The 17,564-nt window shown below is 40.6% G+C and overlaps 1 protein-coding gene across 1 annotated transcript in view; it reads right to left on the bottom strand.

Moving 5' to 3' along the window:
* DGKB (diacylglycerol kinase beta) overlaps nucleotides 1–16,716 on the bottom strand; it is a 465,349-nt gene extending 448,633 nt beyond the window's left edge. Inside the window, exon 1 of the mRNA XM_054021197.1 lies at nucleotides 16,647–16,716. Within this exon, the coding sequence (XP_053877172.1) occupies nucleotides 16,647–16,716 (70 nt within the window). The remainder of the gene's footprint in view (nucleotides 1–16,646) is intronic.
* Between the last annotated feature and the right edge of the window lie 848 nt (nucleotides 16,717–17,564).

Genomic DNA, 17,564 nt, shown 5'->3' with positions numbered 1-17,564 from the left:
ATTTACTTTCCATTGGGCGTGAATTATAGTATGGGGCGCCATTAGTTAAGCAAGGCAGGGAGAGCATGTAGCAAAGTAGTGGTCTGGGAAAGCAAATAATCTATTTAATTTATTTCTTGTCCCATTCAGTAGATTTCACCAGGCAGCTAAGATGGGTGTCTAATTTTCATTTTCAGCCTTAGGTTTATATACTGATCAATCTGAGTGTAACTGAGTCTCTCTCTCTCTCTCTCTCTCTCTGTATAACTATTCAGACTCAAAGCAGAATATTTTGGACAATGAGAATGAATGGAGTTTTTGAATTAAAAGGTTCTGGAAGATAGGGTTACCATATGTCCAGATTTTCCCGGACATGTCCGGCTTTTTGGGCCTCAAATCCCCGTCCGGGAGGAAATCCCAAAAAGCCGGACACATCTGGGAAAATAGGGAGGGAGGGGTCGTGGGGCTTGGGTCCCGGCCGGAGCCACTGGGGCCAGCGGTGCTCGGCCGGGGGCCGGAGCCACTGGGACCGGCGGTGCTCAGCTGGGGGCTGGTGGTGCTCGGCCGGGGGCCGGAGCCGTTGGGGCCGGCGGTGCTCGGCCGGGGGCCGGAGCCGCTGAGGCCGGCGGTGCTCGGCCGGGGGCCAGAGCCGCTGGGGCCGGTGGTGCTCGGCCGGGGGCCGGAGCCACTGGGGCCGGTGGTGCTCGGCCGGGGGCCGGAGCCACTGAAGCCGGCGGTGCTCGGCCGGGGGCCGGAGCCGCTGGGGCCGGTGGTGCTCAGCCGGGGGCCAGCAGTGCTCGGCCGGGGCCGCTGGGGCCTGCGGTGCTCAGCCGGGGGCCGGGGCCAGGGCGGGCCGGAGCCGCTCAGCCAGAACCAGGGCTGGCGCCCCAGGGCCCAAGCCTAGCTGGGCAGGAGACGCCAGGACCAGAGCCTCTTGGCCTGGGCCGGCCGGCACCAGAGGGAGCCGCTCGGCCCAGGGGGCCGGACTGGGCCGCGCCCTGCCGCGCCCCGCCCCAGCCCCAGCCCCAGCCCCAGCTTACCTGCTGCCTCCCTGTTTCAGGCTTCCTGTGAACATTTGATTCGCGGGAACCAGGGGAGGTGGAGGAGCAGGGGGGTGGAGCGTTCGGGGAAGGGGCTGGGGGCGGGGAAGGGGGCGGGGAAGGGGCGGAGTTGGGGCAGGGCCGGGGCCCTGTGGAGTACCCTCCTTTTTTTTAAATTAAAATATGGTAACCCTATGGAAGATTCCATGGCATGTTGGAATAGAAGTTTAGGAGTAGGAGATGTGTAGCTAGAAAGGATAGTTGAGAAAAGGCAGTGGCAGTTGGGATTTGCAATTGGGATTGAGCAGTTGACAAGAGGCAGGAGGAAGGAGAGGCAGAGAGGGAAGGCTAAGAGGAAACAGGATAATGAGTGTAAGTTATGGATTTGTTAACCCTTGAGGGCTCAGCCAACTGCTAGTTCATCATTTCGCAGTAAGGCATTCCTTGGGAAATATCCCACCCTCTTCCACCCTCTGACTCCACAACTTCAATCAAGCTTCACAATCATCATTGCTGTGTACAGTATTACATTGTTTGTTTAAAACTTATACTGTGTATATGTAGAGAGAGAGAGAGAGAGACTTTTGTCTGGCAAAAAAAAATTTCCCTGGAACCTAACCCTTCCTCCCCCATTTACATTAATTCTTATGGGGAAATTTGATTCACTTAACATCATTTCGCTTAACGTGGCATTTTTCAGGAACATAACTACAATGTTAAGCAAGGAGTTGCAGTATAACCTGTTCCAATGACAATAAATTAAATCAATACAATTAAAAATGGGGACAGTCAAACTGGAGATTTAAGTTGTCTACAGACAACAAAATTCACAACTAGCCTGGTTTTATAGATAACAGTTAGGTATTTTCAGGTTAAAGTCAAGGGCTTTGGTGCAATATGTGATTTTCCTTTCATGCTGGAAAACCAAAATGCACACAGTGTGTTATCTACTGAAGAAACATAGATGTTTATTAGGCTCATTAGTTTAATTCAACACAGTCATTTTGAGTAATTTCTCCAGCTTTAATCTACTAGAGGTGACGTACAACTCGAAGAGGTCTGACTCAGCCCCAAAATAAAGACTTTCTGTAATACAAAAAGCATATTACAAGTTTCCAGGAAAAAAAAATTGAGGCATGTGATTACATTGGGTCGTGCCTAATTATGCAGAATTACGTGTAGCTTTTTGATGTTAAGGCATATCCTGAGCAACAGTTTACATTTTCATGCCTGGAATATTTGGAAAGCAATTTAGATGTGTGTCCAGAAGGAAAGGAAAGGTTCTGTCTGCTAACTTGTTTTGACAGTTGGAGTGTTGTTTTTTGTTGTTTTTGTAAGTTACACATAGTTGATACAGGTATCACAGGTTTTGTGGGTAGATGAGACAATTAATGTAGTGTGGAGGGAGAAGAAGGAAAATTAAAGCAACCCAGGGTCTTGTTGGGCTCCTAAGTAAAGGGATAGCAGGAGAGTTGAGCTAGATGAGAAGCAGGATGACTTGGGTTATTCGTTGCAAAGTCAATTGGAGCTGCTTATTAATTGCACCACATGCATGGTTAGCACCCACTAAATGTTCAGTGCTGCAAAGTATACAGTAAAAAGACAGCACCTGCTCCGAGGAGCTTACAATCTAAAAGAAAGGTCAGCATCCCTCCTGTAAATTACTCATTGTACCGAACTAATACAGGTCTTGTGGAAGTACCATAAAATCAACTACTACTCTGAAAGTCCCTGATAGAGACTTTGATACCAATTCAGAAAAGAACATAAGTGCATGTTTAACTTTAAAGCACATATTTACAACCATCCATATTCAACAAAACACTTCAAAAAGTGCTTAATTTTAATCATGTGCTTAACTGTTTTGCTTAATTAGGGCCTATATGAATTGGTTGGAAAGTATTTGAGTGCATTAGGGAAGAAGTGACAACTTATTACAAATGCCATTCTTTTAAGGGTCTATATCAAAACTGCAACATTATTTTAAAGCATTTATTATTTAAAAAGGCATAGCAATGTGATTGCAATCCTGTTTGGTAATACCATGTTTTATTGTGTGAAAAAGCATCTGCTTGATCATTTCTGCAGATTAGAAGATGAAGTATTGAGCTTGGATTTAAGCAGCAACATGACACGATTTAGCAAGTCTAGCTTCATGCAAAATTCATAGGGTAGGCACCATGGCTTTAAATTTATGATAAACCAATGAAGTTAAAAGCAAGTCATCATTCTTTTATCACAACTACTAGCTAATTGCTAATTAAAATAATGTTGATTGCCTTACTTAGTTAACAGCTTTTCAGTATGAAATTTCTTTTATACACTTGCAGAATCTTTACAGGAGACTTCCACAGAAAATGCAATAGCTCTTGTAGAGCAGCTTCATCATCAGTGGAAGAGAAAGTTTACTCTATCTCTACAGTTCTCTTCTGTTCAGTAGAGGTCACTTGGATTCCTTTCATCTGATCCCCCTCTTTGTTACAGTCATTCTGTTTCATACAAAATGTTTACTATTCATTGTATACAAATGTTCATTAAAAGCAAAAATTTCTGAATTAAGTGTTATGAGGTTAGCTAAGCTACCTTTCTGGATCGCCTCCACTGCTCTTTTCTCTATAAACCTATTCTAACACTATTCTGATTTTTTTCTAAATTCATTCCATTCTGAGGTCTGATTTCTCTCAGCTTCCTGTCCTCTCCAGTAACTAATTTAATATGGGAGCTGTAAGTTTACCAGGCACCCATGGGTCTTGGTCTGCAAACCCTTTTAAAAACATGTTCTGAAATTCAATATGAAGACATTTTCATATTTTCTGAATATATATATCCTTCCTTTTGGTCTTTTTTCCCTTTGTTTTTTCTTATTTAATTTAGTATGTATTTTTTTATTTGCTTTCTTACCACTCAATTCATCCCATGAATCATGGCTCATACTTCAACCCACTTCCTTGGCCTCTGCTCCCTTACTGTTAAAGATCTTTGGAGAAACTCCCAGGACCATAGTGACTTCCTCCAGTACAGGGAAGCCCAATCTATGGCCGGTACACAGTCCACCAGAGCATTTCAAAGGCCCTCAGGCTGCTTCAACACAATATACTAACAGCAGATTCATATATGTTTTTTCCCGTTTTCTATCATTCTGATACACGTTTTATGCACTGAATTCTTTATTTGTTTTTAAATAGATAATACTGTACATAGGTTGTTTCTATCTAAAAACACACAAAGCAAGCTGAACTTAAAATATAAATCGATACAGATGACTTTAAATCTTATTAAAATATGTAGAACCTGTTTGTTCCACACAAGGTTGTGCTTAGGTTTACATGGCCCTCCTGTGTAGTAAGGTTGGGCACCACTGCTCCAGTACACACTTCCCCTTTCCTCCTCCAGCTCTTCCATTTTTCTTACAAAACAGCAACGTTTTTCTTCCCTCATTGAGGCTCATGATTGCACCTCCAATATCTATTTGCAACCACTGGCATAAAACTGGACTAATGCAGTGGTGAATCAAGCACAGATATTTTAACTCCCTTAACTGCTCTGGTCTTTGTTTCCTGTGATGTCCCAGGTCTTGAACCCAGGCCTGAAAGTTCCTAGACAGCCATCACATCCTGGCCTCCATCTAATGTCTGGTAAAACCTGGTGGACCAAGAAACTAGTAGGACAACAACCTGAGCCAAGGCAACACCCACAGGAACTGGCTCCACCAATTGGCCCAACCTCACTATTTAAGCCAGAAGGAGAGACAGGAACTTGTCTGAGCAGCCAGGTGATTTCCTCTTGCATTGGACTCTGCTTCTGCCTGTTTCCTACACCCAACACTGTTCCTGCTCTGCTCCTGTCTCAACCCGGCCTTCACTCCTGATCTCACCATGCTCCTGCTCTGTGCTTGCTCCTTGCCTCTCCTCCAGTTCCTGCCCTTACATCTTGCTTCAGTCATCAGTTAATAGTCCTGGCTCTGACTTCCGACTCTGGCTTGACCCTTGGCTCTGGCATTTGGTATCTAACCCAGCTTTGATTCCTGGCTCTGGTAAATCGGTAGATACCAGGTCATCTGGTACTGACCTTTGGCTTTATTCCTCAAGTACATACCTGCTCCACCCACTGGACCAGACTCCCGCTCTGACCTACATCCTGATCCATAATGCACTGACCCCTTTCTTTACCTATTCAATCCTCTCTCATCCTCATTAGTGTCATTTAAATAATTTACCAGCAATTTGGATGCTTCCCAGTCCTCTCATTTTTCAAATACTGGCCTCTATACAGGGAAGCACTTAAGCACATGGTTAACTTAAATCATATACTAAAGTCCCTATCCTCCTCTGGTCACACTCCAAACTATAACTACTGTTTTCCCTTCATTCATTTGAGTTTCCTTTACTTAAGGATACATGGTGCTTCCTTCCAAGCAACGATGACAACACTGATATGCCAAAAATATTAGCTATTAACTAATATTCTGATAAAAGCAAGGAAGCTAAATTCTGCCCTTACCACTGTGAAGACCCATTGATATAAAAGAGAAACTAAAGGCAGGAGTTGTCCACTCTATCAAGTTCATATAGTATTCAATTAATAAAAAAGAATATTTTTAATTTCAACAGACAAGCAAAGTCTCAGAATTCCAAGGCTATTCAATATGTCTTTCTGGGTGAAATCACATTATCTCTGAATAGGCCAGTTAGTGCATCCTGACGTATTGCATTTTTCAAAGTAAATCCATTATCAACAGCTACCATCACAATTACATTCAATCCCAAGATATGGCACCTTTATCAAGCAACAAATAGTTTTGAAACATTCGGTTTCAATATATTCAAGGTTTCATATGAAGTGATCTGACCTTTAAGCAAAAACTAAACGTATTATTTTGTTAACTGTATAAAACAGTACTATATCATATAATATTGTCATTTAATGGCAGTATATTCTTCCAGTATATTCCAAATTGCTTTACTAAGCAATACATTGTATACCACTGTGCAGTGTCTTTCTTCAGACAATCAATAATCTCCCAAAACAGCCAATAAAATTTGCAATGCTCCCAAAAGAACTACATAGTGGTACTCCTTAATGTCCCAATAAAACTCTTCCAAAGCAACGCAATGAGAAATATATTTTCAGTATTTCAAAAACAATGAAAATGCATATAACCATGAACATATTAAAAATATGACTCAAACTGTTATTTAAATGAATAAGTCATAAATTGAATGTGAACAATGGTATCTTTATTAGAAGAAAGCATAGCCAGAATAAGGCAATCCAGGGCCCTTGGACCACCTTGATATACGGGCTCCACCATGCAGCCCTGCTGCACCCACGCCCCATCGCAGAGACACAGAAACAGCATAGGCCTCCTTCTCCCCACACAAAACAGCAACAATTCCTCTCAGGAGCAACAGGGATGGGAGCTTTGGCCGCTTCTTGAGAGGCAGGAGTAGCTGCGGAAGGGCCCACTCAGCAGCAGGATATATCTGTTGAGTGGGTTGGCCAAGATCTCTGCACTCCTCTCCTCCTGCCACACACATTCTTCTACTAGGGTGATTTTGATGGGCCCTCCAGCCAGTGGATCCTGGAGTGAACATCTGATAGAGCCAAATAAGGCAGTTCCTGCTTCTCAGAGCTATTGTTTCAGATTGTGTGCTGACTCAGGAAGACAGGACTGTATTGGTTACACTTGGGTGGGATACATTTTCAAGCATTTTTTCAAAACCAAGAGGGCTCACAACTTTAAAAAAAAATTAAAGCTGATATTCTGCCATAATTACACAATTCCAGGATTTTTTGTTTATTTCCTCTCAACTTGTTGAACTGAAGTTATAATTCTTTGTTTGTGTCAGCATAATCAATTCCACAGAAATCAGTTATATTTATCCCCCTGTATCCTCCATGTAGGGAATGAGCAACAGGAACAGATGAACTCGAAAGAAATGAAAGATTTTGTCTGCTTTCATGCAAATGTCCATAGGAAAAAAGTAGATAATGAGAAAATAAATGCAAAAAACATGTCAGAGGCATAATTAGTTCTCAAATAATGTTTTCTAGAATTTTAATAAGCTGTTGGTTAGGTTTTGTTTTTTTAACTAGCCAAAGTAATTTATCTTCAAAGGTAGTATCACTTGATGCTGCAACACCCTGGCTGCAGTATTAGGCAAAGTCCTAGAGGTCTCTCTGGGTTTTCTCTTAGCACATCTGTTCAGACAGAATTCCCTCTCAGTCTAGAATATGGGAAGAGTCCATTGCTCTAATGGATCAAGCCTCAACGAGGAGAGGAAACACCTTTTGTCCTTCAGGATTCTGAAGATATGTCTATGCTGCAATAAAACACTTGCGGCTGGCCCGGCTTAGCTGGATCAGGCTCGCGGGGTTTTGGCTGTTGGGGCTATAAAATTGCAGTGTACGCATATGGGCTTGGGCTATAGCTTGGCCTCAGGAAGGAGGGTCCCAGCACACAGGCTCCAGCCTGAGCACGAACATCTAGACTGTAAATTTGATAGCCCCACAGCCTGAGCTCTGAGAGCCCGAGTGTGTTATCACAGTGTAGACATACCCTGAGACACAGTAAGAAACAATGCCAGCATTTAAGGCCTGTGAATCTCACAACCAGAGAACCCCTGATCCGGAAGAGCTAGAAATATCAGCGCTCGTTTCCTCTCTCTCTCTCTCTTTTTTTTTTTTTTAAAGGAAGTTTCTAAAAGTGTTCCTGGCAAAGATATCCTTGAAAATATAAATTTATGAAAACCAATTTCCAGGACTAAAAGTTTGTCACTGTGATTTTCCCTAAAGATGATAGGTTATTCATACTCCCCCACTACAGCCATTCAGGGCTGGGATTTGAGGACCTGTGGCTTTGCTATTTTTAGTACTGCTAGATCAATTTGCAGCACTGACTCAGCTGCCACTGATGGCACTAGGTGGTAGCAAGCTCCCTCCCAGCTGGAGCAACCACAATGCCCTTTGGTCACAAAGAAAGCAGCTCAGGAGCATGGCATGCTGCATGATTCAGGAGAGCAAGATCAGCCTAAGAGCCAGGCACTGTTTTCTAATCCTGCTTCTGGAATTAAACAAAGGGCCATATTTTAGGATGATTAAATCAATGTCAAATCTCCCATTGATGTCAATGGGAGCCCTAGTTTCCCCATCTGAAAATGAGATGTCCCATTGAGCATTGACCCTCCCCAAACTAGTCCTGCACATAGTGATGTGATCACAGTGGAGAGAGTTACATCACCCAGCTTCACCCACATTTCTCACTACCCTAACCATCCAGGCTGCTATTGTTATTAATAATATAGCATCACGCATGTACCTGGCACTTTACAAACACTCAAGGAGGCAAGGTCTCTCCTTTTGGACTAGGGGCCTGATCCTGCACACAGACTACCCACCGACTTCAATAAGAGCTTTTCATGTGCAGACCTTGCAGTTTCAAGAATACAGACCTGATCCAAACTCCTCTTTTAGTCAATGGAAACACTGCCCTTGATTTTAACAGGAATTGCATCAGTCACTCAGTTGGACTAACAAACAAACAGTAAAAGGTTCAGGAACAGAGAGAACAAAGACAGGGGCAAAGAGGTGATCACTGGTGGAGGTCCAATAGGAAGAGGTATATCTTTCTCTTCTACTCCATGAGTTATAACTTGTATGCATTTCTCTATGCTTTGCTCTTCAGGATTTGGCATCTACTTTATTTTCATAATCATAATGTATTCAAAGAGTAGTTTATTTTATTTTTATTTTATCATCTTCAGTGTTCTAAAACCACTAAAGGACAAGCCCCCCCAAACTTGCACTACCTCTTCTTCATAAGAGTAGCAGCTATGAGAATTTAACTTGATCACTTAACTCCTCTCTTTAGAGGAGACAAAAGAATAACTATAATCTGGAACAATTATTATTTTTTAAAAGTCATTAGATACTGAAGAGCCAAATCTGAACTAAAATGTACTTTCATTTCCACAAATTCACTTTTCTTCTCTTTAAATGAACATTTGTGTTGCTCCAGAAATTGGCCTTTAAGCAGAAAATTAATTAAAAATGGAGACTGTAATGATCTCGGGGTTCATTAAATAACAAACTACTGAATGAGAAAGAATAAAACTTTAATAAAACAAACTGGAGAGCGTCTCTAGTGAACTCAGCCATGGGGTGTCCCCAGCGCCTGCCTTCAGGGCACATCTCCAAATTCCTACATTCATAATACTGTCCTTATGAGGGAACATCTCTAAATTATAATCTTCTACAAACATATTTCTACATCCTCCCTCTTAAAGAAAAACAAATTAACTTATCTATCGATCTATCTATATATATATAAACAGCTAACAACTATTTAATAACAATTCTCAACCCATGTAGTACATTTCCATAAACCCAATCTGTCAACTACCTAGAGAGGAGAGGTTACCAGCAAATCACTCTCGAGTGAGTCTTTACCACTCACTTTCCTCAAATACCCCTTCTCCAGGCAGGTTAGCAAGTCTCTAAACATCCTAAAAGACTCAATCTCCCACTCTGATCTTCTCAGTATTAGCCTTTCACTGGCATCTGAGTGGCTCTCTTGTTCCTTGATAGTTTCTCCTTTGTGCCTCAATGATAAAGGATCAGTCAGATGGGAAATGCCAGAGTCAAAGTGTTGGAATTTTCTGGGATTAGTGGTAAATCCCTTTGATTATATTGAAATGTGTCTCCCTGGTCTGTCTAGAGTACATTAGATCTTGGAGGCAGCTGTTCTTTAATGGTACCTCTTTGGCCCAAAGTATTAGAGGTGTGATTCCTCAGACACACTCCATCACTTGGGTTAAGAGATGGGAGATCACGGGCCCTTTTGTCAAAATAATATTTCTGCTTCCACTTCTGATTTTCATCTTCTGTATGTTTTCATTGTTATGAGATTTCAGCAAGATATCAGTGCTTTTTAAATAAGATCTGATCCTATTTCCCCATTAACAGCAGAGCTGGAAAAAATCCATTCTCCTAGGGTGTACTTCGGTAAACAAGTTATGCTTTATACAGATCACTCCCATCGTCAAAAGTCTTTTTCATAAGATTCTTTATTGTCCGTATAGACCTTTCCACAATTCCTTTTGATTGGGAGTAATTTGGACTTGATCTTTTGTGATAAAAAATCTCAATCTATGGCAAATTGCCTAAAATCTGCACTGGAAAATTGCAGCCCATTATCGCTAAAGACTTGATCTGAAATTCCATGTCTGGAGAAGATTGCCTTCATGCTGGCGATCACTGACTTACTATTAATATTGTGCAGTGTGCAAATTTCTGGATACAAAGAATAATAATAATCTAGGATTATTAAATAATCCTTTGATGGCCAGGTAAATAAATCAGTGCCTCATACAGCCGTTGTGGAACTGGATGAGGTCTCAGTGACTCTGCCTGTTGGCATGGTTTGTATTTCAAGCAGGAAAAGCAGTTTCCTACCACATTAGCAATGCTGTGATCAATCCACGGCCAATACAGCATATATCGTGCTTGTTGTTTGCACTTCTCTATTTGTAAATGACCCTCATGGATCTTCTGTAGCATTTATTTTCGGAGGCTCATTGGAATTACAACCTTACTGCCCTTGAAAAATCACTCAATCTATCACAGTAAGTTCATGTCTGCAGTTCCAATAGTCTCTTATACTTGGACAGCAACTACTTATTTCTTCAGTTTAATTATCACTTCTTTAAGGATTCCCAACGATTCATCTTTCTCTGTTTCATCTCTTATTTGTTGCAGTTTCCTGTTAGCTAAGAGAAGTGACTTTACAATTACACCTGCATAGGCTTGCATCTCATAGACTCAGACTGTAAGGTCAGAAGGGACCATTGTGATCTTCTAGTCTGACCTCCTGCAAAACGCAGGCCACAGAATCTCACCTGGAGATGTGAACGCTGAGCATGTGGGCAAGACTCACCAGCCAGACACCCAGGAAAGAATTCTCTGTAGTAACTCAGATCCCACTCCATCTGTCCCTCCCTCAGCTCCACACGCTGCCTCTGCCCTCAGGCACCGCCTCTTCAGCTCCCATTAGCCATGGTTCCCTGTCAGTGTAAGCTGCGGAGCTAGTGCTTGGGGCAGAGACAGCGCACAGAGCCATCTGGCCGCGCCTCCACCTAGGGGGGTCTGCGTCTTCGCCGGGGGGAGCCACGAGGAGCCAGGTAGGGGGCCTGCCAGTCCCGCCAACACCCTCCCCAGAGCACCTGCAGCACCCCCTGGGCCACACCAACCCCCAGAACATCCATGGTGTCCCCTGGGCTGTTCCCCCCCCCCCAAGATTTAGTGTGGGGTATATAGTATAAGTCATGGACTGGTCACATGCCGTGAATTTTTGTTTACTGCCCATGACCTGTCCATGACTTTTACTAAAAATCCCCATGACTAAAACATAGCCTTAGGTATGAGTTTTCCAAGATAAATTAACCATTCCCAGGAACTGCTGGACATTTTTCTTTGACTGGGGACATGGCATCATTTCAATGGCTAAAATCTTCCTCTTGTCAGGTTTTACACCTTCACTGGAAATAATGTCCCCAACAAAAGTCAGTTCTGTAATCCCTAAAACACATTTCTCCCTATTTAGTTTGAGGTTTGTAGCTCTAGTTATATCCTGGACTTCCCAAAGTCTACGATCATGCTCCTTTTTCGTTGAGCCCCAGATAATGATGTCATCCCTTGAGTTGTCAACACCATTAATACGTTCATAGATCATATGTATGGTTTTGTGGTACACTTTTGGTACTAAAGCTATGCCAAAGGATAAGTGTAAGAATCTGCATCTTCCAAATGGGATATTAAATGTACATAGCTTTGAGCTTTCGTCAGTTAATTTTAGCTGCTGAAAACCTGAGGATGCATCCAAATTACTGAAATATTGAGCATTTGCAAATTGAGCCATAATCTCTTCTCTGGTTGGTAGTTTGAAATGTTCTTTTTTATACCTCCCCTTCACTGGTATATTTGTTCCAAAATAACCAGTTCTTTTATTTTTGTAGGTTCGGTCTTTTCAGGCTCTCATAATCTTGTTCAGACAGAATATTAAGCTGAGTTCCTGTGTCCAGTTTCAGGGGAATAATTGTTCCAGTCACAGTCATAGGCAGTATCCAGTCCCTCCCATCAGTCTTGCTAGATCCCAGTATGTCTATGAAAAACTCCTCAACCAGATTGTCTTTACCTGAATAGACTTGACTTTTCTGCATTTGGGATCTGCAGCATTTAGCAAAATGATTATTTCCCCCACATTTATGCCAGAGTGTCCCAAAGGCAACACACTGTCTGGGGCCATACTGTGATCCACACCTTCCACATGACCACCTGTACCCTGTCTTCCCCCAGCAGTGCTTTTCATAGCAAGTGGTTCCACTCTTTGATTTGACCTATTCTGACTATATTATTTTGTTCTCAGTGAATTCAGCTCATTGGCTTGTGCTTTCACAGTTTCTGCTACCCTGCATATTTGGAGAGCTTTTTCTAAAATTAAGTCTCCTTCATGAAATAGTCTCTCTCTTAACACATTTCCTTTAAAACCACAAATGATTCTGTCTTTGACCAGAGACTCAATCAGCTCACCAAAGTCCCAGGTTTTACTGAGTTTCCTTAATTCTGCGACATATTGCTCTATGGTGTCATTAGTTTTTTGCATGCATGTAAAAAATGTGTCTCTCAAAAGTTTCATTCCTTTTTGGCATGCAATATTCCTCAAATGTAGTCAGTATTTTACTTAACTTCATGCTTTCACCTTCTTCAAACTGAAACTTGTTATAAACATCCAATGCTTCCCCCACAACAACATGCAAAAAGACTAATGATTTCACTTAATCATTTTTCTCCTCTGCCCCTGTGGCTGCTAAATACAATTCAGATCTCTGTCTGAATTTTTTCCAGTTTTCTGCAACATTGCCTGACAATTGCAGACTGGATAGAGGTTGCAACAAATCCATTTATGGCTTTTTTCCACCTTCTTAAGCTAATCAAGCTACTATTGCGCTCACCAAATACATGCAAAAGCCTCTGTGCCTAGCACTCCATATGATTCTCTGGTGCCTTTTTGTCTCTGCTTTCCGTTGCAAACACAGGTGCTAATTTCAAAATGACTGCAGTTTCCTTCTCATTCAGCACTTCTGACACCATGTAATAATCTTGGGGTTCATTAAATAAGGAACCAGTGAATGAGAAAGGAATAAAACTTTATCAAAACAAACTGGAGAGCATCTCTGGCAAACTGCTATACACAGCCATGCGGTGTGCCCTGAAGGCAGGGCCAGATTTCCAATTAGGCACAGTAGGCACATGTCTAGGGGCACCAACAATCTAGGGCACCTAAAAGTTACAAGTTGGTTAAGAGTTTAATTTTTCACGGAAAACACAAAGGTCAACTGTAGGCAGGGGAGATGCTAAAGATGCTGTGCCTAGTGGCATGTAAGGTGTAAATCCAGCCCCGCCTGAAGATGGCGGTTGGGAGCATCTCCAAATTCCTATGTTCATTATACTGTCCCTTATGAGGGAGCATCTCTAAATTATAATCTTCTACAAACATCTCTCTACATAGACCAGGAGGAGGAAAGATCTTAAACTGGAAATAAAGTGTTGTCTCCATATTGGGAATTTCTGTAGCTACTCTTAGTCTATTTCTTTTTGTAGTGAGGAAAGGATGAGCTCAAAACTGTGAAAGTCTCTGGCCCTGCATTACATCATCCAATAAAAATGTTTCAATAGATAGCACAGAAAGCATTTTTTAAATCTCATACCACATTCCCACCTCTATACTGCAATGACAGCAAGCCCCAATGTACTACTTAAGTAGGTCCTATCCACAGTTGGATTCCAAGGACATGACCGCTATAATCATATTTAAACATAGTAGTTGGGAGATGTACACTTATTGCCAACTTCTGGGTAGCACTTTAAGTGACATTTCTTGTGACTGTGAGCAAATGAGGAGGAATCTGGGTGAATACTCTCCTTTACCCTCAATCCACACTAATCAGAAACTGGGAAAGTCCCTAAGACTCAGTCCTTGAGGAAGCAGGGCCTTTGATTTAGGGAATACATTCACTGGGCTATCAGTCCTCACCTCTAACAAAGCTAGGATCAAGCTATAAACTAGATCTGGGTGAAATTTTTCATTCAAAATTTTTTCTCAGTGAGAAAGGCTGTTCAGGTCAACTGAAATAGTCTGCAAATTCGTGTCAATTTCACCAAATTGTTTAGGTTTAAAAAAAAATCAAAATGTTTTGTTTCAACAGTTTTGAAATGAAATGTTTTGATTTTTTCAATTTGTCAAAATTTCTTTCAATTATATTTTAAAAAATTGATATTGAAATGAAAGGTTGAAGTGCTTAAAAAGGTTTCTTTCAATCTCCTGGTGCAGGTAATACACTACCAAATATCTCAAAGGGTTTGGTGTGCCATGCCAGTCACACCAACACACTGCAGTTAAAATAATCTAAAGCATGATTTTATAGTATTGTTCCCCGTCCAAAAAAAAAAAAAAATCCTGTTCACACTGTTTTGCTGTAGAAGCATTAGCCTGATCTCAGTGAGAATTGGTAAAAGGGTCTGACTGTCCTAACAATCACTAAGGGCTTGATCCAAAATCCATTGACCTCAATGGGCTTTGACTCAGGCCCAAAATGAGAATTATACACATCAGCACTAACTGAAATAAAAACTGTAAATGTTATCTTTCTCAATTATAAACTACTATAACTGTTAAGAGTTTTCTGAAAAGTTAAAATTACACATACCATAATGTAGTTAAGATTTTAGAAAATTAAGCTTATATATCAAATTAAATGCAAGAAACAGCAAATGCTAATCCAATGTGATAGTCTGTGGCTGGCAAATGAATCACTGATATATTTTATAATTTTCATACATAGCATCTCATAAAAATATGTTATTCATAAAAATGTTTAACATGCTGTTTGAAAAAAAACAATTGGAGCTTGTTTAACCCTTTCTCGGTTCCTGTGGAGATATTACAGTATCCAATATGTGTTTTCATTTCATATTACAAATATTATTTTTGTGGATCTAAAAGTAGGGTGACCAGATAGCAACTGTGAAAAAATGGGACAGGGGGTGGGGGGCAATAGGCACCTATATAAGAAAAAGTCCCCAAAAACGGGACTGTCCCTTTAAAAACGGGACATCTGGTCACCCTATCTAAAAGTGTGTAGCTCTGGCACTATTAATTTGACACTTGTTTGACTGATTTCCTAACAGTCTCACTGTGTCAGTCAGCATAGTTCTAACTATATATCATGGAAATAAAAGCATATAATATGCAAATAAAAGCATTTAATATACATATTGTATCATTCCTTATTACTGTTACAATATTACATCTGCCAGCTCATCTAGACTGTCAAAATGTTTGTGTGTTCCTATTCTTATTCCTTCAGTAACTGCTAAATCCATAAGCCCAAACATACACCTTGTTTAAAGCTCTATTCTTTTACAATTTTTATCCTTCTGAGAGTGGTATTTGGTATAAGACTCAGATTTAGGGTACACTGGCAACATATCCTGTAATCCAGTTCTGCCATAAATATTTATATCTCCTTCTCTTTTCTCAACATTAGTTTTACTATTCTCAATAGTTGGATTCTGAGTGAAATGGTTCAAACCCAGCCAAAGTTGTGAGATACTGTGAAAAAAGTTGCACCTGATGTCTAAGTAGTGTTTCTTATAAAGCTATACATTTTAAATTAAGAAGTCTTGAGCACACTTTGAAAAATGTTCTTACCAGTGTCATCATCCAGTGAGAACACTTCCAACTGGTTAGAGTTTCAAACCAAGGATTATATCTGGCAGACCCAATACTCTCTTGAATAAACTATCTTTACTATGTGAGAACTTATATTATGGATACAAAGCAGTCGGGAAGACATAACATCCTTTTGTTCCAAACAACCTTACACTGGGTAAAATAATTTACTTTATAAAATCCTAGTCCTCCCACTAATGCATGCAAACAGATCCCACTGAAAACAACAGGAGTCGCACACATTCCTATTTTCAACACTTTCAAATCCCTACTGTATCTTCATGTGTCTCAACACTGGAAACCGTCCTCCTGGTAAAAAGCTGGATATGCTCCTTAAAATCCATCAATATTTCTCTGCATCCACCAGCGGCAAATGCAATAGTACAAGCCAAGATGCTTGTGTCACTGATGGCTGAGCATGCTCTCGTTACACCATGCAAATCCTACATGCCTGTGAAGTGAAACAGTAAGCTTAACACCACATGGCAGGCAAATTGGCTTCCAGATAGTCTACAATCCTTTTGGCAGAGGTGTTTCATATCCCGTCCATGAATACTTAGTATAGGTAGATCTTCCCAAACTGAAAACCCTATATGTTCATAAAAAACTTTTTAAGCCATCTATGCTAAAAATATAATTTACTTAGAAACCAAATCTTTGGGACAAAGTCTAATTCAAGCTAAAAAATAAATACAATTTAATCACCATAGAATACAAATGTAACATGCCAACATAGAGCCTCAGGACAATCTTTTGTATTACATTTCAATTTGAAGTAGACTTAATGTTGAATTAATATAGTGAAATTACATAGACTATTTCAAACAATAAGTACTTACATTCTGCATATTTCTGAAGCTGAGAAAATTCTGAAGGACTGAGGTTAACCCACTTCTCCCGGTTCATCATAATGTTGATAAGGCTCCTTATTAAATACCAGAAAAATATGCCATTTGACCCACGTGTTAGTCGCTTGCAAACTCCACGTAGTTTGGTAGTTTCAATTCACAGTGCTTAGAGAGTTTATGAGACATAGAATCAGTCTATATAAAATGTTTGATGGTATAAACTGTTTCGAATATGTGGCTTCAACGACGAATTACAGCACTGTTAAAAGAAGAGGGGAAAATAATTAAAATATACATACCAAGTACAAAATTGGTACAACTTTTACTAATAATGATGAGATTAATTGTTCAAATATACTACTATTCTAAAATTATTACTAGTTCTATTTGTATTTCCAAATCTCATTTTTCACCAGCTATGTAAATGATAATTAATTTTAAACATTATTATTATAATTGGTGTTTTAATCTTTTTATGCCGTCTCTAAAAAACAATTGTTAGCATAAACATAGTTACACTACCATGGTTCAATTCAGGCAACAGGATAAAACTAGTGCCCAGTCTCAATCCAACTTTATGCAGTTTTTATCCCCATCAGTCAGGATGTCATGCTTACTAATGGGGGGGATCACTAACAGTACTACTCTTTACACTAGATGGGTAACAGTAGTATTACTTGGAAGAGTCGGGCTAAGGTAATGATGAAGATGGAATTCAGACAGGAGATTACCACTCTTTCCCTGTCATCATGTCAAAGAAGAAGAGGTCAGAGGCTACAGAGGAGGAAGAGGAAAATGAAAGGAAGGACAACAGGAGAGGTTGGTGCACTAGAAAAGAAAGACAAAAATACCTGTCTAACAACAGACAGCACCTCTTTTCAGTCTCAGATTTGATTACTGTATCTGGAT

Source organism: Malaclemys terrapin, chromosome 2 (assembly GCF_027887155.1).
Source record: "Malaclemys terrapin pileata isolate rMalTer1 chromosome 2, rMalTer1.hap1, whole genome shotgun sequence".
Lineage (NCBI taxonomy): Eukaryota > Metazoa > Chordata > Testudines > Emydidae > Malaclemys > Malaclemys terrapin.
Note: the sequence above shows the minus strand (reverse complement) of the source record. Positions and strands in the feature narration are given on the sequence as shown.